This window comes from Maniola hyperantus, chromosome 2 (assembly GCF_902806685.2).
Source record: "Maniola hyperantus chromosome 2, iAphHyp1.2, whole genome shotgun sequence".
Lineage (NCBI taxonomy): Eukaryota > Metazoa > Arthropoda > Insecta > Lepidoptera > Nymphalidae > Maniola > Maniola hyperantus.
In genome coordinates this window covers 5398462-5418589 of record NC_048537.1, presented here as the reverse complement: position 1 = coordinate 5418589, position 20128 = coordinate 5398462, and the positions used below count along the sequence as shown (strand labels likewise).

The following is a 20128-nucleotide window of genomic DNA, read 5'->3' as shown; positions in this document are numbered from 1 at the left end:
TGGACTATATCAAAAATATATACTATGGTCTTCCGAATATTTCCCTACTTATGGCGTCAGGACGACATATTTTAATGTAGATAACGGGTACATACCTACCACGATTAATTTGAAGTTTTTTTGTCGATATTTCAACCCGATTGCACGGGTCGTGGTCACGACGGGACTGCGGTGCTGCGAGAGACTGAGAGGTAAGAGGTGCTACTGCCCATGACAGCTCGAACTTCATCTCTCGCGGCACCGCAGTCCCAATTGGGTTGAAATATCGACAAATAAAAACTTCAAATAAATCGTGGTATGTACCTACCTAACCGTTATCTACATTAAAATATTATTTCGGAGATTACTTCCTACTTCCAAACTTATAATATTAGTGTACTTAGTGTAGATTCCGAACCAGTGGTAAATTAAAACTACCCGACTATTCGAAAGCGCTTGTAAAAAGTCTACTTGAACAAAAACATATTCATAAGTAGATTGTTTCGCAACTAAGTAAGGTCTTTAGGCGGTCCCAGATGAGAGAAGGTGGGACAATAATACGGAATGTCAGTCATCAAAACAATAACAACGAAGTTATTTTTATTACAGAACAAAAGCGGAACTAATAACAAAGAAATCCCACGGTCCAGTCCGAAACAAGTTTTGTAAGGAACATTATATCGGCTTCGGCTGAGAAGTGAGAACCGCATTACCGTCATAACTGGTAACATACCTACCACACGCCAGTCTGGTATGTAATCCGCATAACAGAAAATAAACAGGACAAGGTTTTATAGAATTTCATAACTAACTAAGCTGCCCTGGCGAACTTCGTACCGCATAACAGTCGATTTTTTTCAGGGAATTTTTTAAATTTTTCTCTCCGTAAGAACCTTCCCCGTACTTCAAGGAATATTATGAAAAAAGAATTAGCGAAATCGGTTCAGCTGTTCTCGAGATTTGCGATCAGCAACACATTCAGTGATTCATTTATATATGTAGAGATATGAGCCTGCATTGTAACCTCATTAGTGACGTTAGATTAATGGAAGGGGTTCCGACGCAGACAGCGGTCATGATGCATACAGCGGTCGTAACCTCTTCCATTAATTACACAGTATGCTAAATAAATAAAAATATATAATCGGTGATAGCCTACTTGCAGACACGCACCTGTGCGTTTATATCACTTGTTTACTTCCGATGAAGGAAGGAATCATCGTAAGGAAACCTGCATGCCTGAGTTCTTCATAATGTTTTCAAGGTTGTGTAAAGTCTGCCAATTCGCACTTGGCCAGCGTGGTGGACTAAGGCCTAAGCCATTAACATTCTGAGAGGAGACCTGTGCTCTGTAGTGAGCCGGCGATAGGTTGATCATGATTATGATGATGATAGCCTACTGCTTAAGATGTCGGGCTCTTATTCGGACTGTCCGAGATTCAATCCTAGGCACGCACTTCTAATTTTCGAAGATAGGTATATTATGTGCGTTTATATCACTTGTTTGCTTCGCATACGAGCCGACTATAAGGGCAATGTTGGGCAATGGTCGACACCATCGAGTTCGTCGCCTACACATCTGGGTATGTGCCATGGGAAAGCCGTAAGAGCAAGCCACAATAAGTCAAGTACGCCGCGCGCTGGCAAACACCCGGAAAACGGAGTTATGATGATCGTTCGCGAACATAGTAGATACGAAGTAGCTTTAGTGGTGTATTGCATTACTTACACCATATATTTTTTATATAAGACGTACCTAGTACCTACAGTGGTGCCAGTGGTGGCGAAATACCATGGTAAATATGCTATTCAAACAACAAAGTGCTTACCCTAATGATATTATTTTCGGAGTCTGGATTGATGCGCGTCCAGTCGATAGTGTTGGCGTAGCAGAGCCGGTCGTTGTTCTGAATGCGGACGGCGCCTCTCTCTATCCTTGTAAGAGAGCGAAGACCTAAAGACTAAAAAGAAGAAAAAAGGGAGAGATAAATAAAATTTACACTAAAAGAATTTTATTTATTTTTATGCATAATAGTTTTTGATTTATCGTGCAAAATGTCGAAAAATACGACTGTAGTATAGAAACCTCGGTGCGCGAGTCTGACTCGCACTTGGCCGGTTTTTATTTTATAGGTAGATATTATGTTTATGGATTCCCTTATAATTTCCAAAAACGTATTATATATTTGTATGAAGGAGCGCGTACAAACCTTATGGAACGCTTATAATGTCAGAAATTTTACTTTTAAAGAAAGTGATGCACTCAAATAAGTAAGTAATAAGAATAACATGTTTACCTCAATGCCATTATCGAATATAACAAGAGCGAAGTCCTTGAACAGCTGTGTGCCTCGTATCACAGATAGGTTCGGGAACAGGTCGCCGAGGTTGCGCACACCGTTCACTCTGAAATAAAATGTGTACTTTAAGATGATGTCTAATACATCGTTAGTTAATCTATCTCTTATAATATAAAAATGAATCACCAAATGTGTTGGTCATCGCAAATCTCGAGAACCGCTGAACCGATTTCGCTAATTCTTTTTTTATAATATTCCTTGAAGTACGAGGATGGTTCTTACGGAGAGAAAAATTTATAATTCAACCTCCGCCTCAATTTTCTAAACTCCACCCGAGCGAAGCCGGGGCGGTTCAGCTAGTTTCAAATAAAGAGCTCCATCAGAATTTAACTACCGTACGATAAAATATTATGCTTTATAAATTTCATTTTTATTGCCATCACTTGCCATTTATTTCCACACTTTCATCTACGGTTCATATTATAGCGCAGAGAGAGAGAGAGTAATACACAAGATTAAATATTATAATTATGGCTATGGCTCAATATGATAGGACGTCGATTCTCACTCTGCTAATCTAGTGCTTAAGGAACTATAAGTACGATCCAGTGCCCCCCCTGGTCGTTCCGATATCGAACCGCGAGACAACTGCAAGGTCTGCAGTCTGCACCCCTACATAGTCGAAATCTGACGTCCGATCCTCCTGGCTTCCGTTTTTCTCGCAAGCTATAATATTGGCACTTTCGAAAGAAGTGTGAATAGGCCCTTCTGGGCGGGCGCGCTCCAGTTTAGGCTGCATCAACTCCTGTTTGGTGTGATTGCAGTCAAGCGTCAAGTCTAAGTATATAGTTATATAAAAAATATCTACCTACCTAGTTACCAATTAGTTTAATATGGTTCGGTTTTTTGTTTTAATCAAATAAACAAAATTATTGTTGAGATGGTTTCAAATATTGAAAATACCTATTTGGCCTCCAGTTCTCATTTTTCTATTCAATAGATCATATTTTATTATTTAGAACGCTGACAGCATTTAGCCTCCGATGACGTATTTTTCTACGAATTCAATAGAAAGCCACTACTACGGTAAGATTGAATAGGCATTGGTTCATAAAAATATTACCTGCGAGGTCTGCGTAGATTTGGCAAGCTACTATTTTGAAACAGCTTTATTTTTATTTATTAACAAGCCGTTTAGTTGCGTAATTTTGAGGTGGAACAAAAAGGGTCTTAAATCAAAATTTTCCGGTTAGGTAATTTACGTGGACGAAGTCGTGGGCATCAAATAGATAATAGACAGAGATAGCTTGTATCCTGGAGACGGGCATAGCCTACTTTTTATCCCGGAAAATCAAAAAGTTCCCACAGGGTTTTTTAAAAACTAAATCGCGTGGACGAAGTCGCGAGCTGCGGGTATCACCTAGAAACCATAAAAATGCTAAAGTGCGTCTTCGGTCTGTGTGTCTGTCTGCTATCTTTTTACAGCTCATCCGTTAAACCGATTTTGACCGACCTTAACCAGCTCAATGGACTCAGCACTGTGGCAACTAGGCCAGCCCACACACGTCCCTTATCCCTATTAGTATTATTACCTGTATATCAATATGTAGCCGGTGACCTCCCGTAGCTTTGGGAAGCTGATGTTCTGAAAGGAGACGGTGGTGAAGCGCTCCATTAGGACAATGCTGAGGTGGCCCTCGATCACTCGACACGCCCCTAGCTTCTCCAGCTGGTCTGGTTTGTTCCTGATGTCCATCGATGGACATACTGCAACAAAATAGATACTTATAATATCTTAATACATTAGCAACACTTAAAATTCTAAGAATCCTACCTAGGAATATAGAAAACCTACTTAGGAATAGGTTAGAGTTACCCATTGTATCACTTTCAAGTCTCATCAGTTTTAGGTGCATTCAATCTAATAAAAAAATATTCTAAAGACGAACAAAAGTAAGTACTTTTGTCTAATTTTAATTAACTATGTATTAGTTTAGGGTTTGTACCAAAATTTGTCGCAATCCTTGCGACAAATTCGTCCGTCTGTGACACCTGCCTATTTTAACTTGAAAGGAATAGGTAGTTTAAATAATATTTGCCCAACCTTATTACGCATAGTAACTCTACGAGATTACGATAACAACCTCGTAGTAGGATATAATATTATGTACGTACTACGTGCGCGATAGGTTGAGATGGCAATCGGAGAGCAAACGCCCCGTACACCCACACAGCCCCCTCGCCTACCCGGTGCAGGCGAGCGCGGGTGTCGTGCGGGTGTGCGGGGCGTCCCCTCGTCTCACACCCCGATTGCCATCTCAACCTGTCGCGTACTATAGAATGCAAAAACATTTATGCTTTCTAAACTATTACGTCGGATATAAACACTCGACATAATATATAAGTGAATCATGAATGGTAAATGTCATTTCTTGCTTGGATTGAAGTAAAATATGTATATCAATACTTATTTTAAGGAAAACAACTAAGTTTAATTGATCTTAATCAGTAATAAACGTTTTGTTATTAGTTCCGCCTTGTATTGGGTTATATACTTGCTTAATGGCCTCCCACGAAGCAACAACTCGGAAGTTCATTAGACTATAAGTTTTGCTGGTTTGTTTCGCCAGTTTTTTTAGAGTCACTGGTGGGCTGTGCCTGATTCCCGAAAAGGTGACTGACTGATCTATCAACGCACAGCTCAAACTACAGGACGGATCAGGCTAAAGTTTGGCATGCAGATAGTTATTATATAATGACGTAGGCATCACCTAAGAAATAATTTTTGAAAATTCTACCCCTTAGGGGGTGAAAAGGGGTTTGAAATTTGTGTAGTCCACGCGGACGAAGTCGCGAGCATAAGCTTTATAATATCATAATTCATAGCATCTTGCTCAATAGGTATACAATTTGTTTCTATTCTCCAACAATAAAGAAACAGCTTTGATACTGTCCATCAAAATATTTAAGCACTCATCAGTATGTGTGGTATCATTTATATTTCCAATAACGCTAAATATATAAACATTGTTTACTGAGTGTTGTAGAATGGGATATATAAAAGGCACACAATACCGCCCGTTCGAGTTTCATTCAATTACTGATAATGGTGACTAGGTTTTTTTTGATACATAACCATAGAAGGTTGCAAGGTCATACTATTGCGTAGTTCAACGTCTCTATCTTTTGTACGCAGTACCTAGGCACATTGTTGCGAGCTAGTTCACAGTTCACAGTTCACACCATAGGAGCATTTTCTTTTATTCATCCGATCAGAGTGTTTTTATACGGGGCTGGTGGGCCCGGGGCGGTTCGATAAAGGAGCAAGTAAAACGCATGGAAATTGTTTATAATTACACTTTCCGCTCATTGAATTTAGTATCGATAAATAAATTAAACTGCCTTGTTCAGCTCCAATCTAAATATAAAAAATGAAAAGCTGTCTGACTGACTGACTGAATCACTGATCTATCAACGTACAGCTCAAACTACAAGACGGATCGACCTGAAATTAGGCACACAGCTATTATGACGTAGAGAAAGATTTTTTGAAATTTCAACCCCTAAGGGTGTAAAAGAGGGCTTTAAAATTTGTGTAGTCCACGCGGACGAAGTCGCGGTAATAAGCTACATAGTTGAATAATAAAAAGTTAAAAACCGATCAAGTGCGAGTCGGACTTACCCACGAAGGGTTCCGTAGTGCGTACCAATTACCATCGTACAAGAAATTTTTTTTTTTGTGATTGTATCTTAAACCATAAATTCACTTCGCAAAATTGGTTTTCGGATTTTTCCCTTCCCACTGATTCCCAGTCCCATTTCCTTGGTAAAACTGTAAAATAATGTAAATGGTAAAAATAATGTCAATATAGTATTTTGATAAAGTTAGTTAGGACTTAGGACCATAATATTTATCGTCTTCAAATTTTATAGACCGACTAGTTTGATGCCCGCGACTTCGTCCGCGTGGATTCACATTATTCAAAATCCCGCGGGAACTCTTTGATTTTCCGGGATAAAAAGTAGCCTATGTGTTAATCCAGTGTATAATCTATCTCTATTTCAAATTTCATCCAAATCCGTGCAGCGGTTTTTGCGCGATTGAGTAACAAACATCCAAACATCCACACTTTCACATTTATAATATTAAGTAGGATAACAAATTTTATACAGGATTATAAATTTTAGCAGGATAACAAATCTGACCATGTGTAAATGAATTCTTATAAAAGAAGCGCGCCCGACGCATTTGAAGAAATGCGCATTTGCGAAAATTGCGCGGGAGGGTAGTAAATGCTGAAATGGCGTCTTTGCAAACAAGCAAGCCTTGTTGATATTAGACGCTAACCAAACAATTACCAAACCAGTTTCAGTTTCTGTTTTTTTTTTTACCGAATTTCATACACGCGTGACCAAAAAACAACTTCGACCCAATCCATGCATGCATCCTTTTTTTAAAACTAATACTTTGTACCTGTTTAATTTTCAAATAGGTAAACCAAGGTGCTTTTTGTTACAACCATAAGAGATACTGGCCACAGTACAGTAAACTTAAAAAATCCTCTTTTTCTAGCTTTGAAACTTGAACCAGTGATTTGATACTATAATAGTCTATGACTTGAACATAGAGATTTAGTGCTGATAAGTTTATTTTTAAGATTTTAACTACTCATGTAGGTAATTTATATTTCATTCAAATAATTTTAAATATAACATGAAACATAAATGTTTTATCAAAAATGATAATAACATAAACATTAATGATTAAACACGCCGAGAATGATTTCCTTGAATAAAAATAAATGACCTATCTACCATAACGTTAAAACAACGACGCAATAACATGAGCTACCAATATAGGTATACCTATTACAGTAATCAATGAGTCAGGCATGACTCTACTGTTCGTAAAATGTGTGTGAGGGATAAGAGATCGTGAATGAAATTCATACGTATTTAATATTATGAGTATTACCAATAAGATTTAACTAAGCATAATATTATTACTCTTTCCCTTTATAGTTGACAAACCACATCCGTATCCGTCCGATAAAAAGTTAGGCTTTTAACAATTTTCGATCATGTACTGTTTGAAAGGCTGGTGCCGCATACATGTCGGATACACATTAATATAATTATACTTATTATAGTAGGTATATAATATAATCATAGATAATATAGAAAGACAAGGGGTGGGATGGCGTATTAAGAGTGTCTCGGCTCGTTATTATTTCTAATGACCGATTTTCCACAGTTTATTGTTAAAGTGCGTACACCAGTTATTATTTGAGAATTGGGATTAACTTGTTAATTTCAAATTAAATGGATGAGGATGAGTCCGCTCGGATTTGTCGGTTTTGGTTTTACTACCCTTTTCTTTATAGATTAGTAAGAAAAAGATGCAGGAGAAGTACCTATGTAAGGATTCACTTTAAGAGACAGGAAGAGAGCGAATGACATAAGAAATACCACTGAAGTACAAGACATACTTGAAACAATTAAAAAGTTGAAATGGCGGTGGACAGGACAAATGACAAGGGAAAGCAACGGAAAATTGACACAGAAAATGACTGAATGGTTACCTCGAGATGGACAAAGGAAAAGAGAAAAACAATACAGGCGATGGGAAGACGACATAAGAAAAGTTGGAGGAGCAACATGGAAAAGGACAGCGCGTGACAGGCAAAGGTGGAAGTTGGTTGAAGAGGCATATATGTGTCGAGAGGACACGCTGATAGCTAAATGACTAAACAAATTCTACTTTTTAAAGACTAAAAACCTCGATAAAAACTATCAGCAATAAAGAAAAAGCGAATGCGAATACACGATCTCTAAACTAAACTAAATTAACATGTCTAAATCTAGTGCTATCCTTTTCCGCAAGCAACATTATGAAAGGGATAGCAATAGATTTAGACGTGTCATTCTAGTTTAGTTGAAGAGATCGTGTACAATGGAATCAGCCACGATGTCTACATTAACGAATTCCGTACTTTACGTTCATGAATTACGTACATGAATACTACAGTAGTGGTACAGAAGCATTAGCGCAAAGCAGCCGCTTGATTACGGTAAAATGACAGCTACAGTGTAACGATCGCAATCACCTCTGATTGGCCGATACTAGCCTATTATTGGCTACAGTGCATTGGTGCAGCAAAATAAAACAAATTCAGCCAATCAGAACAATTGCGTTTGTAATAATGGTCGATTCTTATTAGAATCTACCATGATTACAATCATCTTATTGCATTGACAGCATCTTCGCAAAGCCAGCTGCCGGTCAAAGAATGTTAGTTTGGTCAGAGTAGGTTTAGTCCGCGCTATAGTATAGGTATAGGACGCCCCGCACACCCGAACGTCACCCGCGCTCGCCCGCATCAGGTTAGCGCTGTGGCTGTGCGGGGCGTTCCCTCCCCGATTGCCATCTCGACCTGTCGCCGACTATAGGTACTAGGTACTCGGTGGCTCGGTGCACGGCGAGTGCATAGCGATGCAAATGAACTCGCCACACTCCGCAGAACGGCGCGGCGCCCCACACCCCACCCCGCAGCGCGAGCGACCCAGCAGATATTTATAGTGTATGGAATGTTATTGTACTCCTTGCAAGTGCTAGTGATGCCCGTGATCCTGTATCGACATTGTTTTTAAAACAAACCTAATTAAATAGCTGTTGTAAGTTGTAAGTCGGATACCCTGCCACTACGCTGATTGTGGTCTTGAACGAATTAACTTCTGTGTGGCTTTTCTTAAAGCACTCTCCAATTTCCTAGCAAGTAATTCCCGATTCACTCTTGCCTAAGAGAAAGTTTATGAATAAATACGATATCGCATTAACACAAGAGAACATTTTCCTAATTGCACTTAATAATATCATATTCATAAGTAGTATATTTTTGTAGTAACATGCATGAAGTACTCAATGTGATTTTTATAATACCGCCAATAATCTCGTCCGATGGCACGGAACTCGTCATGTGCGAATCCGACTTGCATACTGACCGGTTTGTATAAAAAACCGACTTCGATACACAAACACTAAAAATTGAAAAATTATTTAATTTATTACCGAATATATTGTGTATACAGGAGTTAATATAGTTCCGTAATAATACTTTTTGGTGCCGGTGCCAATTAGCTTTAGCTACGCGAATCGTCTAGACTTCATATTTTTATGAGACTGCACAATGGCACCTCATTGGCACCGACCCCAAAAAATATTATTATGGAACTATATTAACTCTTGTATACATAATATATTCGGTAATAAATTAAATGATTTTTCAATTTTTAGTGTTTGTGTATCGAAGTAGGTTTTTTTTTTTTTGTAAAAAAAATTTATTTCACAATTTTTAGTGGCCCCATGGTATTAAAATATGCTATGCCTGGTTAAAAATCTACTGTTTACTAAGCTATTACACTGATCGCGAGCAATGTACTCTTATCCGTTGAGGAGTTCCAGTATCTATCTTCGAAGATGTTCATCAGATCTTCACCAAATTTAAATGGGACCAACTTTGAAGTATACCCTTTCGAACAAAAAAAGAATTTTCAAAATCGGTCCAGGCGTCTTCGAGTAATCCGGTTACATACACAAAAAAAAAAAAAAGATTCCGACGAATTGAGAACCTCCTCCTTTTTTGAAGTCGGTTAATAACACAGCCAGTACTGTATGAAGGGCAACGAAATGAGAGTTGAGACAAATAAACAAATCAAATGTGTTTCTAGTATTTACAATACGTAGAATTGCAATTAATATTCATCATGATCAACCCATTACCAGCCCGCTACTGAGAACGGGTGTCCTTTCAGAGTAAGAAGGGGTTAGGCCTATGGCCTATGGCAAATAATATTATCGACGTTTAATGTTTTTTATCTCAAAGATATTTGTTTTGTAAATTAAGTAGGTACGTAGTTCAACTCTCATTAATTTCTGGTATCAGTAGTCAATGTACTTTACTCTAAATGTATGTATTTGGTTTGGCGCATACTTTAAAATGATATACTTTAAAATGATGTGATAGATATCGATAAAACAAGTATCGATAACGTGGCTTTCAGTACACAAACAACACTGTTTTATACTGGTGAAACAGAATATTGAACGCTTACAAGCCCCGGCCCTTCCCCCTTTCCGTTCCCCGCGCTTACTACGTTGCTACTACAACAGCCTCCATTCCGCCCGCACCCTTCGGCGCCGTACTCGTATCGTGACAACTACTCAATGCATGTATGTATACCTATAACAATATGTACATAGGTGCATAGAGTTTCAAAAGAAAAATTATTATTTCGAAAATAAATCAGCAAAACTCGATAGATAAACCTCTTTTATTTAATTAAACGGATCAAGTATCAACAAATGAATCACATAGTACGGGACGCGGCCAGTTATTAATGGTAAGCTCCGCGCCGCCCGTCACGTTTTACGATAATTCCGTAAAATTATAGTCATTGAGTTCGCTCAGTGATGCTCGTTGGATTAACAGGTTGCGTCATAGGTATGTGGCACAAATGCTCAACGTAGTAGGTGCTGCGTTTAAAGCAATGATGCACATGGCGTCAGTGCATTCGATAAACTGCACATACCTACATAAGTACCTACTTGGCGGGAATTTATACTAGCGTACCTACCTGGTACTACACGGCTGTGATTACTGATTACACAACCGAACAGACCGGCATGTGATTACGATTAAATAAGCATACAATTAGATGCAAAATATAGGTAAGTAGTAAGAAGTTATATTATCCCTGTTTGAAGGAACATTATTTTGAAGATTGTAATTTGTAGGTAGGTACCTATCAACTTTTGGGTACAAAAATAAAATACCTCGCAAAACCCACCCGTCCGCGTCGTTGGTAAATTATTGTAAACTCTCCCAATATCAACGAAAATCAAAAGAACTGAAATAATATAAAACCTGTTTTATAAAAATGCTCAAAATATTAAACAAACAACTTATATATATTATAATGCGTAAAAAATTACTTCTCACTGTGACGGGAACTAAACTTTAACAAAAAATGTCCGTATGTATGTAATGTATTGTGCAGTTCCGGCTCCGATTTCCGGTAACCTAAAAACAACAGTTTGATAACGTCGCAAATCATTCGACGCACTAAAATGATCAGTATGTGAAGGTTAACGTTAACTAGTGTTAATAAAACTAATTAGCTATATTTTCCCAGTAAACGTGGTAAGCGCGTGTACGGCGGCATAACACACGAGATTGCGCTAATTTAATAACCAAAACAATTTCGGAATGCATTTGTTTCCTTAAACCAAATATTATGTCATGTATCACAGTAGATACCAAGTCATTTAAAGTTACCTACAAGTTATTTAATAAGCATTTGAATATTGTATGTAGAATAAATAGTTTAGATTAGATGGTCGCATTGAGTGGCTGATAATCTCAATAACCATCATAAATTAATCCGAACCCAATTTGGAGGGACAAGTCGGCTATACTATATAAGTCAATGGCTATACTGTGTTATTTTTGGACACCTAGGGAAGAGAGAATGGAAGAGAATCGTGCTGCAAAAAGAGCATACGTGGGTTATCATTGGGTAAACGCCCTGTTGAGCACCCTATGGTACCTATCGCTGGTTGGATAGAGTGAGCAACGACCTGCAAGCCCTCAGAAATCAAAACATCCGATTAGCATGAACACATGACAGGAAGTGGCAATTTCTATTGAGGCCAAAGTCATCTTTGGGTCATTGCGTCGACGTGGTAGTATTAAGGAAATTATGTTGTAATTGTAAGTGATAACTGATAAGTTTTGAAACTGTAGGATGAATATGTGGGTGTGCAAAACGACGGGCGAGCGGTAAATAGGCGACAGGCGTTTAGGCGTCGCGGCTCTATTTCGGAGCACAGAAGCGCGCGGCGTAGTCGATACTCGTATCTGACTCACTGCACTTTCACTGCAAATAGAGCTGCTTGTCTGACCAATATAATTGGCGTCGCTAGCCTCGACCACATTTAGATACAAGAACAACAACACGTATTGCAGGGCCGCCGCGCCACCGCAACGTCACGTGCACAATATATTCGCTGTTACGCGACGTCCGATACAACTTACAAGTAAACATTCTCACAGAATATGATCACGCGCCTCTAATTTAGAACAATTCATTTTGTGACTATTGCGTACTGCATAATATTATTATGTTCCTAAGTAGGACAACTATGATGGCATTTGAAAAGAAACACAAGGTATTAGAGGTACCTATATTGCAAATATTGTGTTACAATCGTGAATGCACGTATTCTATTTTAGTCTTTTGTGGTTAGATTGCAATAAATAAGCATTAGTTAAGGGAGGCGAGGTAGCTAAATGGCGTAATTCAACGGCGCCGTCGAGGCCTATCAAAATCGAAAGATAAAATAATTTCGAAAAGAAAAGCTCGTATGGTAAAAACCATTTTAGCGGTGGGTTTGGCGTGTACGGTTTTTCAAAAATGTTTAAAAAAACAGTTACTTGGGCATTCTCGAGCGCGTCAGATATTCATACTACGTATGCCCCAAGTGCCTCTGATAACAACGGTATACTAATCAGCCGGTTTGCGTGGTGGGGGTAGGCATATAAAGTAGTCAAAAATGGAAAAAAAAAAATTACTCGAGCGCGTCAGATTTTCGGAAGGGATGTTGAGTAGGCCCCAAGGAAGCTCCCTTTATAAAAACTGACGATTTCGGCGCGACGATAAGTTACGATGAATTTTTGAAAATGCAAAAAAAAATGTTTTTTCGAAAAACTCGAGCGCGTCAGATTTTCATAGGGGAGGTTTATCTCGGTATCCTGAAAGCATATTTTCTTAATCTGACAAAAATGTTGGTGGGTTCTCTTAATCTGACCGAAAAAGGTTTTTGGTTTCTTTTTTTTCCTTTCTTTCTCCTTGATAATTGAAATTAAGGAAAAATACTGGTAGGACGGCATATTTCCGCGAAGCGCTCAGTCTGTATTACATGTTTATGGCAAATTCCTCTTTTTTGCTTCAATTCTTCACTTCGTTTTGCTTACGGTACGTCCAAAAAACAATTTGAGGATCAACAGGCTATTGAATAATATACATACATGAAACTACATGTTAATGATACTTTTGTATACAGATACGCGTAACTTTTTCCGAGTCCACGAAAATGTCGAGAAGCTTGAGAAAAAAAATATTTTGAGATATAATAAAAGTCACATAATTTAATTATCGTTATTTCATATCAGTTATTTAACAACCTCAGTTTTCGAGATATACTCAAAAAACCGGGAGTTTGAGTTTTTATGATGCTTCAAGTCAAAAAGTTTTAACTTTGGACAAAAATGTAAAGAGACCTTTTTTGTGTAAAATAAAATTACCTTTTTTGTTTATTTAAACTTTTTTTTGGTAAAATGTATCGTTCGCGACTTATATGCCGCAACGCGTTTTTCGGAAGACGAAATGGCTCCTCCACACTTCCGGTCATGCGGAAACCGGCAGATTTTGTATTTTTAGTAAATTTTAGATTATATTCTTCAAAGTAAAAAAATAAAAAATCGTGCTCGAGAATTCCGGATTAACGTTTTTTTTTTCAAGTTCGCGACCCTATAACTCGGCGGCGTCAAGGACTTATCGTCAGATTAGTTAAATTTAGTCTTAAAATACTAAAATCAACCCCCAATATCTTAATCTGACGCGCTCGATTATTTCAGACTATATTTTTTTTTACTAATCTGATCGTCTATCCTAGGTGCGCGTCACTACATATAGAGCTAAATACTTTACAAGGTTGTTCTATTAGGTCTAAGGTATCTCTCATATCTTAAACTGCCACGCTCGAGTATTGCCGAAAATTCCCCTATTCGCCTCCCTAACTACATCTTTAACTGTTCTTAGTCCCGATAAAGATCAGGACATGACGGGATATAAATCTAATCATGAATCTGTTGAAGCTCCGTCACATAATAGAATTGTTAGAACAAAACAAATACAGTTAGGCCAGCAAGAGTTGAGTCACAGCCTTCTTTATTGTCTTATAAAGAAGGCTATGGTTGAGTTATTTAGCACTTTAAATTCGACGAAAATTCAATGAGTTGCCTCCCAAGAAATGTGTACGATTTCACGACCTTTCCTCAATACATTTTGTTGTTTGTATAGAAGAGAAAGGAAAAGAGGAAAGGTTAGGATAATGCGCGGCGCTTCGATTTTAAAAACCTTCTTTGAAAAACATATTTTTCCCACCATAACTTCTAATGCCTGAACAGACTTGGATGTATGGGCTATCGTTAGAATCCTTACATCATCCAGACTTCCGAGTGACACTGGCTCTAACATTCATGACAAAAATTTAATATGGCCGCCAATGACATATTTGATGGCCGCTGTGTGGCGCGATTTTTCAAATGTATTTTTTTTTACTTTTAGATCGTTTTTGGCAGGGCAGTCGTGTTTTTCATTTTTTGTGATTTCATCAAACAGTGTTATTCTCGAGGGAACAACCGAGAAGTAGAAGGGGAATTGATATGAAGTGAATAATAAACTGTAAGGCGGTAAACTTTTAAAGTAGGTATGTGGGATAATCCAGAGGCGTAACGTCGCACTACGCTGATTTATGTTTCCGGTCTCTGAATGAAGATATCAATGGTCGCCTCACATGGCGCGCAGCGTGTTATTGTTGCTGTTCATTCACACCGTCGTCGTTACAACAAATGCAAATTACAATGTTTTTGCGCGTTCATTTTGCAATCGTAGCAATAAAAACCGGCCAAGTGCGAGTCAGGCTCGCGCAACGAGGGTTCCGTACTACAGTCGTATTTTTTCGACATTTTGCACGATAATTCAAAAGCTATGATGCATAAAAATAAATAAAAATCTGTTTTAGAATGCACAGGTGAAGCCCTTTCATACGATACCTACCCCACTTGATATAGTTATCTTACTTCGAAAATTGAAAATACTAATTTTTAGTTCATGACCACAATTTAATTTTTTTCAATACACCATTACTTCAGTCGATCGCAACAAATGCTACGATTGTAGCAATGTGATAATCACAGCTCTGGTGCGCGGACTGATTCTTAAACAAGGATATTGTAATCTCTTTTTTACTGGAATCGTTGCCATACTCATAATGTAACATCATTAAATTAGCCTTACCTGTAAAATATACTTGTACTTTTATTTACTCTTGGTACATGACGTATTAACACGGTTAAAATATAATCATAGGGGCCAAGTTGCAACAGCTAATTAAAATGTAGAATGGTGGTTAGGGCTCGTTCACAAATAACTGGGTAGGTAGGTAGATACGGAGCAAAACAACTTGCGCAATCAACGATAACGTAGGCAGCGGCAACTCGTATACCTACTGCTGCACGCTTCAAAGAGTTTACATCACTTGAAGCTAGGGTTGCCATCAAATCAATCGCGGTTTCTCCTGATTTGTTCTAGTTTGGAGGGCGTCCGGCGGGAGCGGACGGCGCGGCGCAGCGGCGGCGGCGTCCTGCCCGAGACGGGGTTTTGTAAACTGACCGGCGCGCGCGGCGCGCGGGGTGATTACGTATCTCGCGACAGGCTTGCAACAGGCGTAAATCTCGCGATCATTGCTGTCAAACGTCCGGCTAGAGAGAGACAGCAATAGACACAGCAAAATAAGAAGAAGAGAGACAGCAAATCAACTGTCGGATTGCTACTGCTGTCGCTACTGCAAGGTTTTACGTAATCACCCCGCGGGTTCGCGCTACTCATCCGGTACCTATTATAGCCTTCGAGATTTTGTTTAATTTTTAAATGAGATAGTTATCGAAGTTTTAGGGTATTTTGCTTTATTCAATTTAAAAGTTAAATGTGATTATTCTAAATAATATCTGTCCCGGCTTTACTCACGTGTTTAAACTACTTGAAAAAGGTAATACCAAAAGTACCTATTAGTTATTTTAAGTATTTTGTTGAATACTTTAAAACACAGTCTTGGTCATTATTGAAGTATTAACCTTGAAAAAGTTATTATTTTTTAAATTTGCCGGCCGGTTTGCTTGCCGGTGCGAAGCCGGGCGGGTCAACTAGTTCATTAATAAAAGTTTTAAAAAGTCAAATATTTATATTTTATACATAGTTGTATTAGCCACGTGTGCGCTTCTGTCACTAGGCAAAAGTCAAATGAAATAAGTGCGGAACAAACTTATCGCTTAGCGTAAAAATTCAAAAACAATAAGTATAATCTTGTATCACGGTCGTCCATTTGTAAAGCTTAAGTTAAGAAAAAGTGTGCGTCCACAATCTATATACTAAAGTCACATAAAAATATTTTCCTAACCGCAAGGCTCAAAAGATTTTTTAAACTTTCGTATCGTAGTATCGTCATGTAAACGCAAACTGGTGGCAAATGATTTGGTAAGGATCATGATTAAACAACGTTTATCATACTTAAAAAGTAAATACAAAAATAGTACATAAAATGTATGTGCTAAAAGTTCCATAATATTGTGGGAGGTAGGTACAGGTTACCTCTTTTTTTGTAAACGGGGGTTTACAAAAAAAGAGGTAACCTGTACCACCGCCGCGCCTATGTAGAGAAATATAGTCTAAACAGCGAAACTAATAATTAATCTATGGTCTAAAGTCTAAACAGACCAATTTATACCAACTATCCTGCGTAAAACAATGCTCGGCACGACAGTTTGATAAAAATAATTGAGAAGGAACGGCTAGGGATTCAGGTCACGATCCTAACGCCAGCCTGCCGCAGAAGTCTAATGGAAAACTGGTCACGGTACCTACTAGGTAGAGCTGAATATCTTTCGAATAGAATAAAATATAAAATTACTTATTCTTATGTTTACTTAGGTACCTATATATTATGTTAAATGTGCTTTTCAAGTTTACATCTAAATATAAGAGATTCTGGGAGTGACACACAAATGGACTGGAGTGGACACAAACTATAAAGATTCTTTGTTTTAAACACGGAACTCTAAATAGAATATTTTTATTTAGAACTAGCTTATGCTCGCAACTTCGTCCGCGTGGACTACACAAATTTCAAACCCCTATTTCAGCCCCTTAGGAGTTGAATTTTCAAAAATCCTTTCTTAGCGGATGCCTGCGTTATAATAGCTATCTGCATGCCAAATTTTAGCCGAATCCTTCCAGTAGTTTGAGCTGTGCGTTGGTAGATCTGTCAGTCACCTTTTCCTTTTATATATTTGGACTACAATATTCAAAATAGCTGATCCCCGCGGCTTCGCCCGCGTAGATTTAGGTTTTTAAAGATCCCGTATAGCCTATGTCACTCAGGAATAATGTAGCTTTCTACTGGTGAAAGAATTTTTAAAATCGGTTCAGTAGTTCTAAAGATTACCCCCTACAAACAAACTTAACGACATTACCTCTTTATATAATACTAGCTGATCCCCGCGGCTTCGCCCGCGTAGATTTAGGTTTTTAAAGATCCCGTATAGCCTATGTCACTCAGGAATAATGTAGCTTTCTACTGGTGAAAGAATTTTTAAAATCGGTTCAGTAGTTCTAAAGATTACCCCCTACAAACAAACTTAACGACATTACCTCTTTATATAATACAACGGGCCGTGCAGCAGAAATCGTAATATTTTAATTTCGCCATAACTTCAAAACCAAACGTCCAATTTTAATCATTCAAAGACCAAATATTATCTCCATAAACTGTTCTTAGTGATGAAATCATTTATTTTGATAAGGATTAATAGCATGAGTAAAATAAACGCGTTTAAATGTAGTCCAAAAAAATTCAAGATTTTTAAATAAAAAAATGGTTGCTGTGCCTCACTCGACATAGATGGGTATAGTGTGTCGCGGACTTTTTTGTAGATATTTATAAGATCTACAATTAATTAGAACATTTTATGGTTCTATCTTTTATAGTTTAGGCAGCGTACGCAAAATAAGTAACTTTTCTGGTTGATTTTTTACACCTTGTGTCCGAAAAACCCAAATATCTTACGGAACCCTATTTTATTCCAAAATAAAATATAGCCTATGTTACTCGTGGATAATGTAGCTTTCGAATGGTGAAAGAATTTTTAAAATCGGTCCAGTAGTTTTTGAGCCTATTCAGTACAAACAAACAAACAAACAAACAAACAAACAAACAAAGTTTTCCTCTTTATAATATTAGTGTAGACAACGGGCCGTGCAGCAGAAATCGTAATATTTTAATTTCGCCATAACTTCAAAACCAAACGTCCAATTTTAATCATTCAAAGACCAAATATTATCTCCATAAACTGTTCTTAGTGATGAAATCATTTATTTTGATAAGGATTAATAGCATGAGTAAAATAAACGCGTTTAAATGTAGTCCAAAAAAAATTCAAGATTTTTAAATAAAAAAATGGTTGCTGTGCCTCACTCGACATAGATGGGTATAGTGTGTCGCGGACTTTTTTGTAGATATTTATAAGATCTACAATTAATTAGAACATTTTATGGTTCTATCTTTTATAGTTTAGGCAGCGTACGCAAAATAAGTAACTTTTCTGGTTGATTTTTTACACCTTGTGTCCGAAAAACCCAAATATCTTACGGAACCCTATTTTTTTCCAAAATAAAATATAGCCTATGTTACTCGTGGATAATGTAGCTTTCGAATGGTGAAAGAATTTTTAAAATCGGTCCAGTAGTTTTTGAGCCTATTCAGTACAAACAAACAAACAAACAAACAAACAAAGTTTTCCTCTTTATAATATTAGTGTAGATAACTAAGTAACACATTTAAATAATTGTGTTCATATTCAAATAAGCCATAGAAAAACACCTTCAAATATATTTGACTAGATACATGGCACCGATTCCGTTGTCTTTCTCTAAACTAAATTTACGCTACAAATTTAAACACTCGCGACTGTGCGCTAAAATGACAGGTAAAAATTAAATTTAAAACTGTCAAACTGCGTCTGTCCTTTTCATATTACATTAGTAAGAAGATGATGCGAATACTCTAAAATTAGGTTGTGCTCAGAATCAGTACCAACTACCAATGTTATGTATAAATTTAACGCTTTCGGACACGAAGCTCAAGTTAAAAAATCTTTTAATGTGGAAGATTTGGGGCCTCCTATAACGGGTTCTGTAACCTCTTTAATTGAATCATAAAAACATTCGTCAAGTTAATTAGTTAGTCGGACAAACGACGCAAATTATTGAACCTAATTATAAAATTATAGCTGTAAACTTAATTCGAAATGGCGAACGATATTATTTAGATCCGCTATGGACAAGTTACAGAAAATATGAACAAATAGTAACATAACAAAGACCACTGAGGAGACAGTGCTAGTTACGGCGGTTACGCACTCATCCGATCCGAGTCCGTGAAAATACGTTCCGAAGTTGTCGAACTATTTGTATGGTAGCTTATGACATATGACGTAGATATTTTATATCCGTATTTTCACGGGTTCGGATCGGATGAGTGCGTGATTGCTCTTAGTGTGCTGGTATTCTGAGATGTGGATCCTCTGAGAAATTAAAAAGAAGAGAATAGATGCGCTCGAGATGTGGTGCTGGAGTATTAAGAACGTTACGACTTAGAAGTGTCATAGGTTCCAGACGATCAAGTCCATTCTCGAAGAGCTCAGCATAAAGCAGCGTCTACCCTTCTTTGTTCAAGCTCGCGTCCTCACTGTTTAGTGGCCCGTACCCGAAGAGTGCCAACGGGACCCTATTACTAATTTCGATCACGTGTCTAGGCGTGAGGAATTCCTTAGAACGACTAGCGGTAAGACTAAGGGAAAGTCGAAGGCACCAGAGCATGCAGCAAGCATGTAGCAGATCGCCCATGAGTTGAACGGATCAAATAAAGGTCACAATGGAATTCCTATTACACG

The 20128-nt window shown here is 37.8% G+C and overlaps 1 protein-coding gene across 3 annotated transcripts in view; it reads right to left on the bottom strand.

Moving 5' to 3' along the window:
- The window catches only part of LOC117988881 (insulin-like receptor), a 96802-nt gene that overhangs the window by 25655 nt on the left and 51019 nt on the right, over positions 1-20128 (bottom strand). For all 3 annotated transcript variants that reach the window (XM_069502493.1, XM_069502497.1, XM_069502503.1), the window contains exons 3-5: positions 3872-4046; positions 2277-2385; positions 1809-1940 (exon numbers count right to left, since the gene is read on the bottom strand). In XM_069502493.1, the coding sequence (XP_069358594.1) occupies positions 1809-1940; positions 2277-2385; positions 3872-4046 (416 nt within the window). The remainder of the gene's footprint in view (positions 1-1808; positions 1941-2276; positions 2386-3871; positions 4047-20128) is intronic.